At 35.2% G+C, this 19,002-nt stretch overlaps 2 protein-coding genes across 3 annotated transcripts; one reads left to right on the top strand and one right to left on the bottom strand.

Annotated features, from left to right (window-relative positions):
• The first annotated feature begins 13,372 nt into the window (after positions 1–13,372).
• Positions 13,373–15,875, top strand: LOC110915218. Its single transcript, XM_022159883.2, has 3 exons — positions 13,373–13,510; positions 14,087–14,227; positions 14,881–15,875. Exons 2-3 carry the CDS (start codon positions 14,156–14,158, stop codon positions 15,793–15,795), a joined length of 987 nt encoding a protein of 328 aa, XP_022015575.2. The 5' UTR covers positions 13,373–13,510; positions 14,087–14,155; the 3' UTR covers positions 15,796–15,875.
• A 1,007-nt stretch (positions 15,876–16,882) lies between these two features.
• On the bottom strand, positions 16,883–18,567 carry LOC110915217 (trihelix transcription factor ASIL2). Of its 2 annotated transcripts, none has more exons than XM_035986008.1 (2): positions 18,420–18,567; positions 16,883–18,042 (listed from the first exon to the last, which is right to left on the bottom strand). In XM_035986008.1, the coding sequence occupies exon 2, from the start codon at positions 18,006–18,008 to the stop codon at positions 16,983–16,985; it is 1,026 nt and encodes a 341-aa protein (XP_035841901.1). In that variant the 5' UTR covers positions 18,009–18,042; positions 18,420–18,567; the 3' UTR covers positions 16,883–16,982. The 2 variants fall into 2 exon arrangements, with proteins under 2 accessions (XP_035841901.1, XP_022015574.2); XM_022159882.2 differs by having other exon boundaries at positions 16,883–18,064; positions 18,420–18,559.
• Between the last annotated feature and the right edge of the window lie 435 nt (positions 18,568–19,002).

Here is a 19,002-nt window from a genome sequence, read left to right as displayed (position 1 = left end):
GTCTTTGAACTCACAATGATTTTTAATAAAACTATATCATAAATCTCCCATTGGGGTTCATTTGCAACTACCATAGACAACCTAGATGTGTTTAAGAAACTTCTAAAATTTGTTAATTCTTAAAATATATTAGCAACATCAGAGTTAAGTGGATTTATTAAAATTTAAATAAAATTTAAGAATTTATAAATGTTTCTAAAATTTAGTTTTATTAACTGTATAATGTTCGTCTCCTAGAGATATCGGGTGGTGTTAAGCTGTTTCCCTCTATCTAAGTGGTGGAGAGTCAAAATAAATACAGAAGTATATTAGGATCAAGAGCGGTCCTAAAAAACTATACAATATTTAAATCTAATTTTTATATTAAATTATGTGATGTTTAAACACCATAATTTAGTGTATTTATATTTATATTGAATAGTTTATTATATTGTTTGGGAAAAGTTTGTGTTTATATCACTAATTGAGATTCTGTCTGTTTTGTAATGTTTTCATCTTTTATAATTACTAATTTCTTATATCACAATTTAAAACTATTTTTTTCTTATTTACTAACAATAAAGTATAGCCTTCTACGTGATAATTATTATATTTCGTAATTTTTTATACTTGGGCACTAAACTTGTGATATGACCAAATCACAAGGAGCATGCGTGTAATTAATATTTATTATTATTTTTGTTATGTTCATATTAACTTAATTAGATTACAACCTAAGTAAATAACAATGAGAAAGTAGAGGTGCATAAACCGGTTAATTTTAATAACCGGTTTGGTTAAAAGGTTATACCGGTTAATTTGACTTTTTGACTTTAACCAATTAATGCTTTAACCTGTTATTTTTTTAACTAGTCCGGTTAATTACTTTAACTGATTTGATTAATTAACCGGTTATTTTCGGTTATTAACCTTTTTTTGTCTTTTTTTTTTTTTTGAATTTTTCGGTTAACCGATTACTAATTACTTATAACCGATTACTAACCAATGGTTAAAAATAACCACTAAACCGATTAGTCCTAAATCGGTTATCAATCGGTTACGGTTTCGGTTAATAATAAGCTACAGTTAATTAGAATTTATTTTGTTCACTCTACTGAAATAGTGGTGCACAAATCGGGTTCGGGTAGGATCGGGTTTTTTTAAAAACCGGGTCGGGTCCGGGTCCGGGTTCTCTACCAAAAATGTATACCCTATATACCCGGGTTCGGGTAGGGTTCGGGTCGGGTTTTATAAAACCCGGGTATTATAATACCCTATTTCCGGGTTCGGGTCTGGTTCGGGTATTCATCGGGTAGGGTTCGGGTATGCATCGGGTTGGGAAAAAACCCGCACCGGGTATTAAAAAAACCCGACCGGAACTATGCTTATAAAATGTATCAAACATAACTCTCACACATAGACATCAAATCTATTGATAAACAGAGGCACAATTTATAAACAGAGGCACAATTTATAGTTCTTCATGTGGTTATTCTTGAACTTTATAAACAGAGGCACAATTTATTAAATACAAAAACTAATAATGATATTAAACAAACAAAGAAAATAGAAGGGCCAACATATATTGGCATATTTGTTTCCACTTGTAATGAAATATACTAAATAATTAAGTAGCGGTGGCAAATATCATTAGAAACCTAATAATTAAACAAGATTACATCAAAGTGCATACATAATTTTGTTAAATCATAAGAACTAGAAGTCTTAATGCATACATAATTAAACAAGATTACATCAAAATCGGGTTTTTTTAAAAACCGGTTCCGGGTATTTATAAAACCCGGTTCCGGGTTCGGGTATTTATAAAACCGGGTTTAGGATATAAACCGGGTATAAAAAAACCCGGTTCCGGGTTCGGTTTTTAGATCAAATATGCATACCCGGTCCCTACCCTACGGGTAGGGTCGGGTTCGGGTTCGGGTATAAAAAACCCGGGTTTTATAATACCCGATTCCGGGTTTTTTTTTCGGGTCCGGATTCGAGTTTTTTGTGCACCACTATAATGAAACCCATTACTTTTTTAGGCCCAATTAGAATTTATAAAATACTAAAACCCAAGTATGTTTAGGCGCTTAATTAAATCCATTAGGCCCACCATTCATTCAAGCTACTAAGAGAAAAAAAAAACCCTAAGGCCCATACATGATAAAAAATTTAAACAAATATTGCTAGAGTTAAATGCTTGGTTGGTTCCTGTGGTTTTCAAAAATTGCAGACTTGGTCCCAGTGGTTTACGAATTACACGCGTGGTCCCAAAACTTGTAAAAAATGCACTCGGTTGGTCCCCAACCCTAACATCAGTTAAATTTCTCAGTTAAGTCCATATTAAATGACCAAAATACCCTTACTTATTAACCCTCTTTATAATTTTTGTTTAGTTCTACTTCCATCATCATCTTTATCACCATCATCTTCATCACCATCATCATCATCTTCATCACAAACCCACACCCCATCTCTGTCTCTTGTTCTTTTCCGGCGACACTCAATTTCAACCCTACATTTATCATAACTCGAATCTAAATTCAGCCTAACTAGACATGCTCACTGCAACTTCTTTACTTAGACACATCTTTTTCAATAAACAAATTCAATACCCACATAACAATCCCACTAATTAATTTCAAAAATTCAAGAACACATCATAAAGGTTTTTCATAACCATAGAAAAAAATAATGATCTTTCATACCTGGATTCACCTGAACTGAAATCAGAGAAATTATGCAACTTTGTTCTTTAATCAGCGCTGAATGACAGTTGATCAGAGGTCAACGAAGGTTAATCGTAGGCCAATCGGTGGTCGGCCGACAGTCGGCATCTATGTTAATCAGAGATGGTGGGTGTCACTCGAAGGTGAAGATCGATGGTGGGGATAATCGGAAGTGATGGTTGGTCGATAATGGAGTCACCAACGCCTGTGCCTCCACTGCCGCCGCCGTGAGCGACGGCGCTACCGCCGTTCCACCATCTTCTCCGATCTCTTCTCTCTCTTGTCATCTCTCTCCTCTCTCTTCGCTTCTGATCTCCGTCGCCGGAAAAGAACGAGAGACAGAGATGGGGTGTGGGTTTGTGATGAAGATGATGAAGATGACTTGGTCCTACTGATGAAGATGATGATGGGTTTAACCAAGTCAAAAGTAAAACTAAACAAAAATTATAAAGAGAGTTAATAAGCAAGGGTAACTTGTCATTTAACATGGACTCAACTGAGAAATTTAACTGATGTTAGGGCTAGAGACCAACCGAGTGCATTTTTGACAAGTTTTGGGACCACGCGTGTAATTAGTAAACCACTGGGACCAAGTCTGCAATTTTTGAAAACCACAAGGACCAACCAAGCATTTAACTCATATTGCTATGATAGTAAAGTTTTGGTTATTATTATCACATTCCCAGTTATCGTTCTATTACTGTTTTTTTTTTTTATGTATAAGTTTAATTTTGCTACCATCAATGTAATGTGTTTGACATATTGCCTTTTCTTTTTCAGGGTAATAGAGAACTAAGTGGCTTTTAATCATTTTATATCATTCGAGCATGACTTCGTTGGATATGGATTAAAGTAATACTTTAAACCCTCTTTTAAAAAAGCGTCGATACATAAATGAAGCTAATGAATTAGAAATCGTGTATTACTATGGTTTATTTTAAAAAGAGAGGATAAGATAGAAAGTTTATTTTGGTTAGAAACGATAGATAGAAAGCAATATAATTATGATATGAGGCAAAAAATAAAAATAAAAGAGAATGGTCAATTTAATCTAATCTTCTCTCTTCTTTTCTTTTAACTTTAAAACCCACAATTTTCGAAACTCATCATTTTCAACTTTTTCTTCACTTTCTATCTTAATAATCATTATATTATAGTACGATTCTCGTCACCAATCAATGATTCAAACACCCAATCAACGCATTCTTCAACTTTTTGAAGAAACCCAATTTAATTTCATATAATATCTCATTTTTTTCCCGTGATTTTGAAGGGAATCACTCGATTCGTTCCATTCTTTCAATCGCTGATAAGTGTTCTAGCATTCAAATTTCGTCAATCATTAAAGAAATCTTAAGAAATCGCCTTCAATCTATGTAAGAAGATTTTGAATTGCATTTTTACGATCTGAGTTTTTGAATTGAGTCATTTGCGTTTTACAAAGAAATGGAAAAACATTTTTTTTTGTATTTTGAGTCCATTACGTTTTAGAAATAACACATTTTATTGTGTTTTTAGTCTATTGCGTCTTAAAAATAACACATTTTATTGTGTTTTTAGTCTATTGCGTCTTAGAAAAAAACATTTTTTTTGTGTTTTTGTCTATTGCGTTTTAGGAAAACACATTTTTATGTGTTTTTTGGTCCAATGCGTTTTAGAAAAACACATTTTGAATTGTTTTTAGTCTATTGCATTTTAGGAAAAAAACATTTTTATGTGTTTTTAGTCCATTGCATTTTAGAAAAAAAAACATTTTTTTTTGTGTTTTTTTGTCAATTTCGTTTTAGGAAAAACACATTTTTATGTGTTTTTTGGTCCATTGCGTTTTGGAAAAACACATTTTGAAGTGTTTTCAATCCATTGCGTTTTAGGTAAAACACATTTTTATGTGTTTTTAATCCATTGCATTTTAGAATGAACACTTTCTTTTGTGTTTTTAGGCCATTGCGTTTTAGAAAAAAGACATTTCTTTGTATTTTCTGGCTATTGTGTTTTATAAATAAGACATTTCTTTGTGATTTTAGGCCATTGCGTTTTAGAGAAAAAAAAAGACATTTCTTTGTGTTTTTAGTCCATTGCGTTTTACTAAAAGAGACATTTGTTTGTGTTTTTCAGCCACTGCGTTTTAGAAATAACACATTTCTTTTGTGTTTTTTATCCATTGCGTTTTAGAAAAAAAATCATTTTTACGCTTTTTGTCCATTGCATTTTTACGCGACTGGGTTTTCGAAAAAAAATCGAAAATATAGCAATAGTATACTCGTTTTAAAGATAAAAAACGCTCTTTTTTGGTGCAATTTTATATAAAAAAAATAATGTCGTATGAAAGAGTTATTAACGTTTAAAAAATTGAGGGGCGGAGTTGGAGGAGAGAGAACTATTGCTTTGAATTGACTAGAATACCACTATACAAATCCACACGCCTCTTTTTTCTTCTACAATTTCACTTATTTAATTTTAGTCCTTAATTAATAAATAGATGATAAATATTACTTTCTAGCTTTTCTAGCTAAATAATTTTTTTTTTGTATATCCTGACTGACTCTGTATTTAAATACATTATCCCTAACAAATATTATATGTTTATATGTCTTTGTAAACATGAGGGTATAAGGAGTGGTTAAACACTTTAAAGTGGCAAACCAAAAAACCGACCAATGAGAGTGCGCCATGTCAATTAGGCAAAAGTGTTTAAACTTTGGTGAAAAATGTTGGCAATGGTTTAAACATTTGGTGGAGTGGTAAACTTTTTAAATAAAAAAAGGAAAAAAGATGTGATTGGTTGAGATTGGAATGGACCCCACCCCACACCCCTCTCTCTCTCTCCTCTTCTTCCCTTTGCCGCAGCGGTGTTGGCTCACCGATTTCTCACCATTTTCGGCAAACATGAATGTGGCAAAAGATTGGCAATGGTTTGCCAAAGTTTACCGATCGGTAAACTGGCTTTGCCGAAAGCCACTCCCTATCCCCTGAGGTGGTTTTGGGACAAGAATATTGATGAGTTGTAACCACTTTTTACACCGTCAATTCACATGTTTTGTTTGGTTAATTTTACCTTTTTTGACATAAAAGCCAACAACACCATCAAAACAATTGTTAAGGTAGGAAGTTGCTGGAGCTAAAATGAATGCCAGCTGGCAACTCAACAACTGCTTTCTTCATTATTATAACCCACTCCACCATACAAGTAATATGTCACTTTCACAATCCTAATTCTACCCTTGTTTAGTTAGTTATTTACCCTTGTGGGTGGTTCAAAATTATTTTTCTACAACTTTTTTTAATGGTTGAACCATTTATTTATGTTAGGGAATTTCATATTACTGGATAATTAGAGAGGCGTGTAGTCATTCTAAAATCGAATTATTTCGGCGGTTTACCTGAATAATTCAATCGGATACAACTCTGATTTTTAAGAATTGAACCAGTATATGTATTTTTCGTGAAATTGAATACGGATTTTGGGGTTAGGGAAGATTAACTGCCTAATGGCAATTATCTTAATCTTAAGACAAAAACTGTCATAAAACTGCCATTGTCTAGACATTTCGAAAATGTGACAATTTTCAGAAAATTATTTTCTGATGCAGTTTTAATAAAGCATTTACGCAAGTCAAAGTGCCAGGGGCTGCCGCCCCTTGGACCCTGCTCCCAGGGGCGCTGCCCCTGGACCCCCGCCAAGGGGGCATTGCCCCCCTTGGAACCCCCGTAGAGTACGGGCTCCGCCCGTACACTTTAAATTATAATAACTCAAACAAGCGTGCACTCCCGCACCTCCTAACTTGCTTGATGTGTATTATTATTCGCTTTGATCACCAAGTCAATCCCAATTACACTAAAATATCTAACAATTTAGCTTTAATATATGAGCGTTGTGTTTTTTGGTCATACATAGAGGACCATAAGTGAGAAGTAAATCTACTAAAGTCGAAAAAGAATATTTGCATTTTTTTGGCCGTTTCAGGGTCGTCTTCGAAAATCATAAAAAAAGGTTTGGCCATATGCAAGAAAAAAAATTTGAGCCCTATTGGAAAATCTACATTTAATATAAACTCATCAATCATTAAAATTTATTTGGATGTTTTAAGTTAGTTTTAGCTAAGTTTAGGAAGTAATTTATTAATTAAAGGGAAAGATGAGCTAACAAAAATAAGGAATTGGAGATGCCGAGATTAAGTGCATATATATTCTATCTTATACAGCGTAAATTTTTATGCATAATTAAAAAGATTTGGGCCCTAGGAGGGTTTGGGCCTTGTGTCGCCGCCCACCCCGCACCGCCTACGGGCCGGCCTTGGGTCATTTGTCATTTTCATCCAAAATGATTTTTTTTGTACCATATTGCCCTTCACTTTATTAACTTTTTACCAATTTTTATTTAAATACCTAACTGGGTTAGAAACATTTGTTTGATGAGGTTTTTTTTTTTGAAATTTCACAATATTTATTCAGGGCATATCTATCTTTTCGCATCTAAGAAGGCATGAAGAAAATGAAAGGTATATTGCATACCAGATCAGTTTAAGGGATCAACATGTAAGAACATTGGTGAGACAGAACAGGGTGATGAAGACACAACAACAATAACAACAACAATTTAAAGTACTGGCAAACGGCCCCAAACATCAAGGACGATTTTGTACTCTTTTGTTTTGTTAATTACGTTACTCTGTGTATCCAGATTGATAGAACGGTTACAACAATTTAAAGTAGTGGAGAACATTATCAATTGTTGAAGTTTGTTGTTACTTAGACCAAGCGGTATGGGGGCCGGCTTAGGCCCGGCGAAGCCCGGCGTCGGTCCCCCACACCGTCCCCTTGCCCCGCCTTGTGATACCCGGCTGCCAGAAGCCGTTGATGACGGGCCTGCTTTCTTTCTCTCTCTCATCTTTGTCTCTCCTCTCTCTCTATCTCTCTCTAAAATCAAATGAAGTTTTATATTTTCTAATTGTTGTGGGGCCCATCCTCCACTCCCCTAGGTCCATCTCCTGCAAGCCCCTCCTACGTGGCGCTGACGTGACGGCCCATCCTCATGAGGATGAGCCTCCCCATACCCACTAGTCTTATGCTTTGTAGAAGATGAGATTATTTTCGAATCATACGATAAAACTTAGACCTTGTTATTAAACAATACATGTCATAAATCATCTTTTTATCAAACTCGTTTTAAGTTTAACTGCAAACCTTATTTAACAGTTTATAATGGCAATTTTGAAATAAGATATTATTTATCTTATTTACGATATTTATGAACATTTTGTTATTCATTAAACTATGAAGTATCTAAAGTGCCAGCAGCTTTATATTAGGCCTTTTGCCGGTTTAAGTCGGAGGTTTGTTTTTAATGAAGTTTAATAATTTAGTTTAAAAAAAAAAACTAAAGTGCCAGCTGATACATACATAATTGGACCCTTTCTTTTCCATCAATTACTTGCTCCCTTTTGACCACACATATGGCATACGATCCCAATATACGTAATGTTCAACATTTTTTTAATATTTTATATAGAGTTAAAGTTATTTTATAAATAAGTCTTAACATACAAATTGGTTTAACGTGAGAAGTGAAGGAGAGTTTTTTTTTTTAATTTTTTTCTCATCTTATTAATCATGTATTCTAGTCCCAGAATGTAAAAAAAATCAGGAATTTACACTATTAGAGTAGTTATGCAATTATTGAGTAATTATAATTACTTTACAAAATTTACATAATTATTCTATCAGTGTAAAATCACGATTTTTTTTATATTTTGCAAGAGTAAACTGCCATTTTGGTCCCTGTGGTTTGGCCAGTTTTGCCACTTTATTCCAAATCTCAAACTTATTACATCCAGGGCCCTGTGGTTTGGTTTTTTGTTGCCATTTTGGTCCAAATTTCAAATTTGACCAGATCTCCCATTAATGACCTGCTATTTTGTCTTTACCCTCAGGGGCATTTTGGTCATTTTAGATTTATTATCTCTTTATTATATAGTAAAACCCCTGATTATCATCATCTTCAACCTCAATACAGACGTATCTCTCTCTCTCTCTCTCTCTCTCTCTCTCTCTCTCTCTCTCTCTCTAAAATACCACCACCACACCACCACCACCACCACCCCCACCATCGCATCATCCCCACCACCGTCCCTCCGCCGCCAACTCTGCTCTCTCTCTCTAAAATGACCTGCACTCTCTCTAAAATACCGCAACGAGCAGGGCACAAATGGCATCTTCTGCTGGTGCTCAAATCGAAGCTCAAACGCTCGAAAACCCTAACCCTAAGAACACATAGATCTCCGCCTCAAGATTCCGCCTCAAGAACACATGGTAAACCCTAACCCTATAGTGTTTGCCCAGCCGTTATTGAACACACTTGCAGCTCTCTCTCCGATCAAAACCCTTAGTTATGGCGTCTCCGGTCACCGGAGATTTCAACTCAATCGTAGCACCATCCGATCATCATCTCACCATAACCGACTTGAATCTACCGAATCCTGCTGAACACAACTTAATTTCCGCTCAATCGGCGAAAACCTCAGACTTTCCTGACGCTTCTGCACCGGTACCGCTAATAATATCTGGTTATATGTTATTAATAAATTTGTTTACCTGTGTTGGTGAATACTAGATCCGGTTGTTTTTTGGCAGGTTAAACGGAAGAAACAGAAGCCCAAGAGATATGAGGGTTCTGAAACTGATGTGAGATTTTGGTTTAATTTTATATCTAGTTTTGGATGTTGTTGTTGTTGCCAATTTAGGAACAGTTAGTTTTATGATTGTTGTTGTTATGATGTTAAATCTAGCTAGTTATGATTTAGTTGAAAGGGTTTATAAACTTTTTACCTCGATATCTTCAGATTCAATGAAGTTAATATGCACTGAATGTCTGTTTGTTTGAAAAAGGGTTGAAGATGATGATGTAATTGGGAAGGGGGTGTGGGTGTGGGTGTGACTGTTGGATGGGACGACGCCGGAGTGGCGGTGGTGAAAAGGGGGAAGAGGTGGCGGTGGTGGTGGTGCTATAGAGAGAGAGGGAGGAGGTGGCGGTGGTGGTGGTGCTAGAGAGAGAGAGAGAAGAGAGAGAGAGAGAGCTGATTATGCAGATCTGGGTTTTATTGTTAAAAAAATGAAATTTAAAAAATGACCAAAATGCCCCTGCACCAAAGGACAAAATAATCAGTTTTCAACTCTCAAAATAGGGGTTTTTTGGATTTTGGACCAAAATGGCAACAAAAACCAAACCACAGGGCTCTGGATGTAATAAGTTTAAGTTTGAGATTTGGACTAAAGTGGCAAAACTGGCCAAACCACAGGGACCAAAATGGCAGTTTACTCATTTTGCAATTAAACATCATACTTAAGTAGATGGTAATTAAAAAAAAAGCTTCATTCACTTCTCATGTTAAAGGGCATTTATATATTAAGACGTATTTGTATTTGATCCTTACACGTTTTATATATCTGAAAATTGTTACATTTATATGTTGACTATTAACAATTCAACATTACAAATTTACAACACATTGTTGATTAACATGAAAAATGACTAAGTGGTTTTTATATTAGTTTAAATTACATTTTGTTGATAATCATAATAATTACAAATATTAACATTATTAATGATAATAATAATAATAATAATAATTGGCTAAGTTCTTTTTTGTTTTCCGTATTTTAACTGAAATGTTTTTTTTTTTTTAAATGAAATAAGGAAACGAAATCAAGTACTATATCTTAAGTTAGTCGTGTTTTTCGTTTTATGAATTTACATCGAGATAGTTGGTAAACAGGCAACAAGCTGCGTCGTTACCCGTTTTTAAATAGCAAAACTAAGTCTTTTAAAAACTACGTCCATATATCTCGGGGTCATAACATTACTATGCATGACCCTTTGAACTCGACTAAGTAGGTCCACAGCCTCTGGCGCCAGAAAACCAAAAGTCTCAAATGCAAATGGAATAAACACGTGCTGGTTGTCAAGTTACCCAAAAATATTTTTTTTTTGAATGTAAATTTGAACGGTCATCACTGGTCAACTTTTGTTGGATTTTCTTTGAAGTTCATTAATATGGTCAAGCAGAACTAGTAACATCTAATTAACTTCATTTAATTTGGTTTATGTTTCCATAACGTTTAATATGACCAGAATTAAGTTCTTTGGGTATAATTTAACCCATCTTAATTTCACCTAAGGGACTGTTATTTACCTCTTAATAAGTCTCTTAATGGTTCAGACCTCTTACTGGTTCAGCACTTAATGGTTCAGACTGTTTGTTTCACGAGCAGATGTCTGAGTAGTTTAGACATTTGCCACTGAATGGTTAAGCATTATGAGGGAGGTTCATTTGAGAAGAAATTTAATTGAGAAGAAAAAAGAACAAAGTGTACAATTGTAAAATATTAAATAGTTTTTCTCTCATCTCATTTATTATTATCTTTAACTAATAATTAGTCATAAAAACTATCATCCTCCACACTAAAATTTATTGCTACACACATCAAAATTTATCCTACACGTTTTGGAATACATCATACACAACTCGTAATTCATCCTACACACGTCGTAATTTATCCTACACTTTAAATTATTATTTTTCTTCTTTGAAAAATATATTTTTTTGAAAATTAGTTACAAATTTAATGTAGTTAGCTATTAAAAGGGAATACTATCAATTAATGATCTATCTAATTTTACCAATATACCCTTACACTAATATTAAATACAAAAATTAAATGACGTAAAATGAAACATTTTTATTAGTTCAAATTTCTTCTTTTTTATTCTTACAAAAAATTTCTTCTCATTTGAACTCTCCACGCTAAGCATTATACAGAACCGGAATGGTTAAGACCTCTAATCTGAATTGGTCAGACATTTGTCTCTGAACGATTAAGCATTATCCTGGCTCTTAATGGTTCAGACCTCGTACTGGTTCAACACTTAATGTTTCAGACCTTTTACTGGTTCAGCACTTAACCATTCAGATGTTATCAAACAGCCCCTAATTAATGTTATATCAACCTTTTGTTCCCTACTTCACTCTATCTCACTCAAGGAAATAGTTTAATCTCGTTAACTTTATCTAACTCTATTTTTAGTGGTTTTTTGTTTAAAAAAGAAAAATAAATTAATTAAATCTCTTAACGTCCAGTTAACATATAACCTATCTAATGCCTCATAACACAAGAATAGAGTGATATGCAATGTCGGTTAACATGTCATGTCACAATTAACACCACAAATATCAGAGTAAACCTCATGACCTAATAATTTATTCAATAGTTTTTTTTATTATTATTATTATGAGATATGAGATTTTCTATTCATTGTTTATACATCAGACTATATAATATACGACCACGAACAGTTATTTTGGCGCTGTTCTGGTAGCCCCGCCGTCCCTCTACAACGACCAACCGTATATATGTATATATAAGGGCTATTATTGTCATTTCAACACAATATTTCCGTATATTCGTGGGAGCAAATCTCTGGTGTCATACACCCACAATCTTACGGTATCCCACTATCTCAATAACGAATCTACACCGTTGATCTTACAGATATAATAGTCTTGTTTCTTTGACATGGTCCCACATTTGAAAACTAATAGACAAAAACAGAATTCTACAGCTCACCTGATTTCAGCCCCACCTTCTTCAATCTTTAACTGTAACAGACACACCTATAGATACAATATAAATCTATATATTTGCATATATGCTATATCTACATCCTTGTGTATATATTTATATATGCATCATAGATTTCATTATCAACTGAAACTTAAATATGTTTGATGCATTGTTGAAGAGCAAATTTTACTTAAGATGGTAATGAATTACTATTATTATTATTATTATGGTTGTTCTTTTTTTTTTTTTTTTTTTTTTTTTTTTTTTGTGAATTTGGTCTTATGAGTTTATGATGCAGAATTTTGAATTATGAATTATTTGTTTGATTTATTAGCAAGTCGGAAATGAAGATGACGATGAGGCGAATGGAGATAATCAAGAGAAAGAGGAATGCAGTGCAGAAGTTTTTGAGAAATGATGTTGCTGATCTTCTTACAAATGGTCTTTATACAAATGCATATGATAGGGTAACTAATGAGATTGAATTTGTTGATAATTCTTTAAAATTTATGAACAAAGACCGAAGAATGTGATTGAATTCTTGACGAAAACAGGTTGAGCAGTTATTCGCCGATCAGAATCTATCGTGGTGTTATGAGTTTGTCGAAGAATCGTGTGTGCTTATAATAAGTCGGCTCTCATCCATGAGTAAACAAAGGTAAACATACATCGTGTCATAATATCATTACTGTAACATCCTAGGCAAATCTTACATCCGTATACAGGACACGTGTTAGGTTCATAAGAAATGTCTGTCTGAAATACCATCTATGCGCTTTGGGCGCATTGACTACGGATTAAAAAGAATTAGACAGTTAAGCGTAGTGGACAAAGTGGTTGGCACGAGGGGTTGGATGTAACGAGAACAATCAATCATACCCAGTAAAATCCCACAAATAGCAAAGCTATTGGTAGGGTCTGGGGAGGGTGAGATGTAGGCACACCTTACCTCTACCCCTAGGGATAGAGAGGTTGCTTCCAGTGAGAACAATATTTATTAATTTTTAATTAAATGTTATTCGTGTGTCACGCGTAGGGAATGCCCTGAGGAATGCATGGAGGCTATCCCGACGTTGATGTTTGCGGCTGCAAGATTTGCGGATTTGCCAGAATTGCGCGAGTTAAGAAGTATATTTTATGAGAGATATGAGAATCATCTTGAGCCTTATGTCAACCAAGAGGTACTTCTTTGTCAAGAACATTTTTTGTTTTTGTATTAAAAAAATTTACCATGAGGTTTTAATGATATAAAACTAGGGGAAAGTTTTTGTACAAATAATCTTAACATACTAAACATACAAATTGAAGGAAAACTCAAAAAGACAAGGTGGCATTTTTGTAATTATCAATAACTATCAAAGTTACTCTACAAATATACCTAAAAAACCTAACCCCCCTCCCCCCCCCCCCCAAAAAAAAAAAACCTAAAAAAAATAAAAAAAACACACACACAAAATTATTTTATTTTATTTTTTTAACATTTTTATTAAAAATCGCTAATTTTAGTAGCAGCAAAATTTTTTTTTTCTAACAAAATGTAGCGATTTTTTTATAAAAAAATTAAAAAAAAATTGTGTTTTTTAGGTATTTTTGGTTGAGTTCACATTTGTAAAGTAACTTTGATAGTTGGTAGTAATTACAAAAATGCCACCTTGTCTTTTTGAGTTTTCCTTCAATTTTTATGTTTAGTATGTTAAGATTATTTGTATTTTGATCTTTTGCCTATAAAACTAACAAAGAAAACACCCATGTTCTAGTTTGTCAAGAACTTGAAGGCACACATACCTACTAAGGAAATAAGGCTTCAAATGATGTAAGAGATTGCAATGGAATATGGTATTGAGTGGGATTCCAAGGTTTTTGAACAAAAATTATGCAAACCACCTCCATTTGTACAGGTATTTCATATTATTTATGAATGATTAATTGTGTTGTGTTTTATATCATATGTGTCAAATAAAAATGGTTAAATGTCACACATAGTCTATTTTTTAATGGAGGCGTTGAAATGGGTCGTTTTCAGTGGTTGAACCCAAATATTTTGTCGGACACATAAACCCGAACATGAGAAGAATTTCCGTGGGTTGATGCGAACATGACCCGTTTAACCGAAAAAAATTATTTTATTTTACTTATTTTCATATTAGTACTCTAAGGATACAATTCATTATAACAATATATATATATGTTTAGACTATAAAACTTAATACTCATTTACCTTTAAAATTTTCGCATAAAATATACGATCCGCTTAAGTTATATTTTTTAAAAATTAATAAAAACAAGTGGGTTGAACAGGTCAACCCAAGCACACCCATCTTGCTACATGTGTTCAAACTCGTATAAATTATTCCCAAATTCGCGAATCTCGTGTTAGGTTCGTGTCGTGTCAAAATTTCCTAGCATACATCCTACGAAATTGTTAACCATAAAACCAACACAATATTCAATAAAATTAAATAGAGAAAAAAGTGTTAACGGGCCGGGCCAACCCAATAGGAAACAACTTCTTGTCAAACAAGCATCTCTAAATTTACAATTTTTTTTGCAGGATTTTTCTCAATATGGAAATGGAAGAAACAATGAATCTGATAAAACCCACAATCAAACTTCTTCAAAAACAAAAATTCAACAAACAGAAAAGGAAAAAACTGAAGTTGCAATGGGCCAGACCCTTACAAATGGCCCACCCTATAATTCACGGGCTGAAACCGAAGAAAACGAAGAAAAGCCCATTGGAAATGGCCTGCCCTACAAATCAAGGGCTGAAATCGAAGCCGAAAAGGAACGAAAACACGATCATGGCCGTTTATCCCCGTACTGGTCAAGCAACACTAGTACTTGCAGTGAGTCTACAACTAGTCCAGATGATAGTGCCTCTGAAGATACACCTGAAGAAACAAAGTTTTATGTATTCGGGTCAACCCGAAAGTCAACCATATCAGATACTAGTGATGATGGTTTTCAAAGTGATATACCCGAAGGACGAAAGTTAAACGGGTTAAGGTCAATGGGTCCTCCTTACACCAAACCGAATATAAGCAAAAAGACGGATAACCATAAAAGCGAAGAAGAAACCGAAAAGATTAGTAAACCGGTACCAAGATCCGTGAGGGTTCGCAGACCGTTAAAGCCCGTATCGGGTTCTATTCGTGCGAACAATGATGTTTCAAACGATGAACGTCATGATCTCGATAATGGTTATAGAGATGAACAAGAAAAGAAAGCGGATAAGCTTTCGTCACCCTGCAGGAAAGCGTCACAGTTACCTACTACAACACGAACCGGTTCACTTCCGTCTGAACCGGTGGCTGCAGGGTTGGCGGTGGATGAACGAAAAGGGCTTGCGAGAGCGGTTACTTATCAGCCGGAGTCGGGCTTGGGTCCACGAGGTCATGTGCATCCTAAACTTCCTGATTACGATGAATTTGTAGCGCGATTGGCGGCTTTGAGAGCAAGTTCCTAGTGTTGTATTTCATTTAGGCTTGCATTTTTTTGTATATTGCTAGAGTTATTATTTATTTATTTATTTATTTTCTTTAATCAGCTCCTTGCTGTTGTTAAACTTTGAATAGAATTGGTGTTACTATAAAGTGTTATTGTAAATCCAAATATAATACATTGTTATGTTATGTAACCGTTTATCTCACTTTCTTTCTAACTCCCGTCATATACGACAGATACTACGTAGCTGGCGATAATCGCTAGTCAGTCAGTAACTGAGTAACTTTTTGTTAATCGGTCAATTAATCACTAGTCGGCACCAAATGGCCCTAGTCGGCCGGCCAAAAATCAGTGACTCCAGCCAGTTTTCAACCAAACCATGTGAATTCCAGTGATTAATCTTGTATACTTAAAAAAAAATGAGTTGACGAGGGGTTAAAATCAGTCTACTTATAATATTTACCTACAAAAATGTGTATATGTATACATAAAACTGAAAATTACATATAAAAATCCCAATCTGACAGTTAGTCAAGTTAACAGGTTATACAAACAACAAGGACTAAACTGCAAATTGTAAATTGGATAAGAAAAATAAAAGAAAAGAACCGGGCGGAGCCGGTAACTAAGTAATTTTTCGTTAATCATCAATTAATCGCTAGTCGGCACCAATCGGCCCTATTCGGCCGCCCAAAAATCGGCGGTTCCGGCCAAAAACCTTAAATTCCAGCCAGTTTTCAACCAAACCATGTGGGTTCCGGCGATTAATCTTGTATACCTATAATTTTCTAAGTTAGACTGGTCGGTATGGGGAACGTCCTAGGGGCGTCCCGGGCCGGCGACGGGCCTACACACCGGCCCCCTAGGACCGTCCGCGTCCTCTTCGTCCGCCCACAGCTGATCTCGCCGGGCCACCTCCTCTCACATAAACCTATACATACATACATATATACACATAAAGGGGTTCATTCCCACCCCCTTGGTCCATCCCCTTTAGGCCCATCCTCACACCCGTTTACGTGGCGGCCCATCCTGGGGATGACCCTCACCATACCTTCCAGTCTTATAAATTAATGACTTTGTGACAAAATAAGCAGATGACAAGGATATATTTTAAATACATCCATTTATCAATTAGAATCCCAAAATAGTTGCATGCTAGATATTACACAAAGGTTTTGAATAAAATATGGTCAAATAAATAATACATTACCGGCTAATATTTTCTGCAGAAACATCATTATTATCTTCATAATCTCCTTGTTGTGCTCTATCAAGTAATTGTCTTTTCTGCAATTCCAAATCTTTATGAAACTCCATCTTCATTTTCTCCAGCTCTATCATCTGCTGAATCTTGTTGTTTTCGATCTTTTCGTATATCTCGCTGAACTTATTAATCGAATCCGCAAGCAGTTTGAATGAACCTCCCACCTTTGGTTTCTTTAATGGAAGCAAATCCGAATCATCATCGTCATCGTCGTCATGAGAATATGAATTACCGGAAGTAGTACCCCTCGTCGTACTCCACGTTTGATCGACACCATTTGTGTTGTTTATGTTAACGCTAGCGGTTTTAAACGCACTGGTTCCGGGTGACAATAACATGTCGATTTTCTTGAAGTATACCCATTTAGTGTTTGCGATTCGGTTTCCGATTAAGTTAGCTTTCTCCTTTTTGTACTTTTTCTTCAACGTATCCAAACGGTTTCGACACTGAGTATCGGTTCTTTCCATCTTTGATTCCTGAGATACCCTGTCGGCAACTTCGAGCCATTCTTCAGATCGGAGACTCTTTCGTCCGCATTTGATATACCGCTCACCCCAAGCGTCTAACAACACAAACGTCTCGTCCTCACTCCAATCCGTAAGCGTGTTTCGTCTACCGTACGACGGTTTTCGTGCGGAAGTAGGAGGTGGGACCCGAGGCGCAAATTCGTAACTCAATAACAAGCTTTTCAACTTCCGCTTTTTCGGATGCCTTTGCAGCGTATGATCATTATCTTCACCATCATCATCGTCGTCGTCATTCTCATCCTCGTCATACCGACCAACATTATCATCTCCGTTTTGCTGAGTAGTTTCGTTTAACTCATTATCACCGACATTCGTTTCGTTAACCTCTTCTTCTTCGCCGTCGTCATCATCTTCCTCAACGTACTTTCCTTCCATTCGAGACTCCACGCCATTTACATTACTATCCGACGCATTCAAACCGTACCCGTGATCATCATCCATCAAAGCACACAAGATCAATAACAGACAGCAGTATCTAGTATCTAGCAACAGTCAAACTGTACCAATAAAAAATCACAAATCTGGTCAACAATAATAACATGTTTACATAAAACATTAAAACCCTAAAAATTTTGCATTTTTCTTGTATAACAAAATCATGAACACTTAAAACAAATAAAGTTACCTCCTTTACAAGACAAACACACAAATTAATCTCAGTTAATGCAAAATTTTTACTCAAAAATCATAAATTAACTAACTTTATTAGCAAACAGAATCTAATTAAATTAGGAATGAATCTAGGGCAAAGATAATCACTGTGAATTTAAACAAGTAAGTTAATTTAAAGTCTAAAGATGATTAAAATTAAGAATCTTGATAAATTAACAAGCAAAATAATTGAGATTTTACCTTGATTACAGGAAATTGTATGAAGAGAAACAGGATGAAGTGATGAAACCCTAGGTTAAGCTTCAGTGAGAAATTGAAATCAAAGTGATTTGGGGATATTGAAGAAAATGAGAAAGTGGACAGTGTGCATTGGGAAGAGATTTAATATATGTAACAATAACAATCAGGGTGGGTGGGCCCCACCTGGATGTAAATGTGGGTCTCATCTATTGTTGATGATGGTCACCTAGAATAGTGTATTGATAATTCACAATTGGATTAATAGTTAGGCTTCAAATGATGCTAGTACAACTGGTTGATGCATCCGGGTTTTTACCTATGGTACCCGAGTTTGATCCTCGTTTGAGGCGGTTTATTTGGCTCTATGGCGGTTCTCAACTCGTCAAGCCTTGATCCAATCTGAGGTACCTGTGGGATTTTTTCCCAAGACGCCGGTCACTCTCTGATGCCAGCTAGGGCACGGTTAAGACACTCATGTCTGGCCGGAGAGGGGCGACGGCCTCCCCAATGAGGGGGCAGGGGTGGGGTGTCTCGCACCCAAAAACTTGTGACACCTTGCCGTTAAAAAAAAGTTTATCAGTTA

The sequence above is a fragment of the Helianthus annuus genome, chromosome 16 (genome assembly GCF_002127325.2).
Source record: "Helianthus annuus cultivar XRQ/B chromosome 16, HanXRQr2.0-SUNRISE, whole genome shotgun sequence".
Lineage (NCBI taxonomy): Eukaryota > Viridiplantae > Streptophyta > Magnoliopsida > Asterales > Asteraceae > Helianthus > Helianthus annuus.
The sequence above is the reverse complement of the archived record's forward strand: the minus strand, read 5'-3'. Positions and strand labels throughout refer to the sequence as shown.

What these genes read in the sequence shown, in the direction of transcription:
- LOC110915218 (XM_022159883.2), top strand. Translation starts at nt 14,156, where the DNA reads ATGGAATATGGTATTGAGTGGGATTCCAAGGTTTTTGAACAAAAATTA. An exon ending in AACCACCTCCATTTGTACAG is followed by an intron (nt 14,228 to 14,880) that starts GTATTTCATATT and finishes TTTTTTTTGCAG; the next exon opens with GATTTTTCTCAATATGGAAA.
- LOC110915217 (XM_035986008.1), bottom strand. Translation starts at nt 18,008, where the DNA reads ATGGATGATGATCACGGGTACGGTTTGAATGCGTCGGATAGTAATGTA.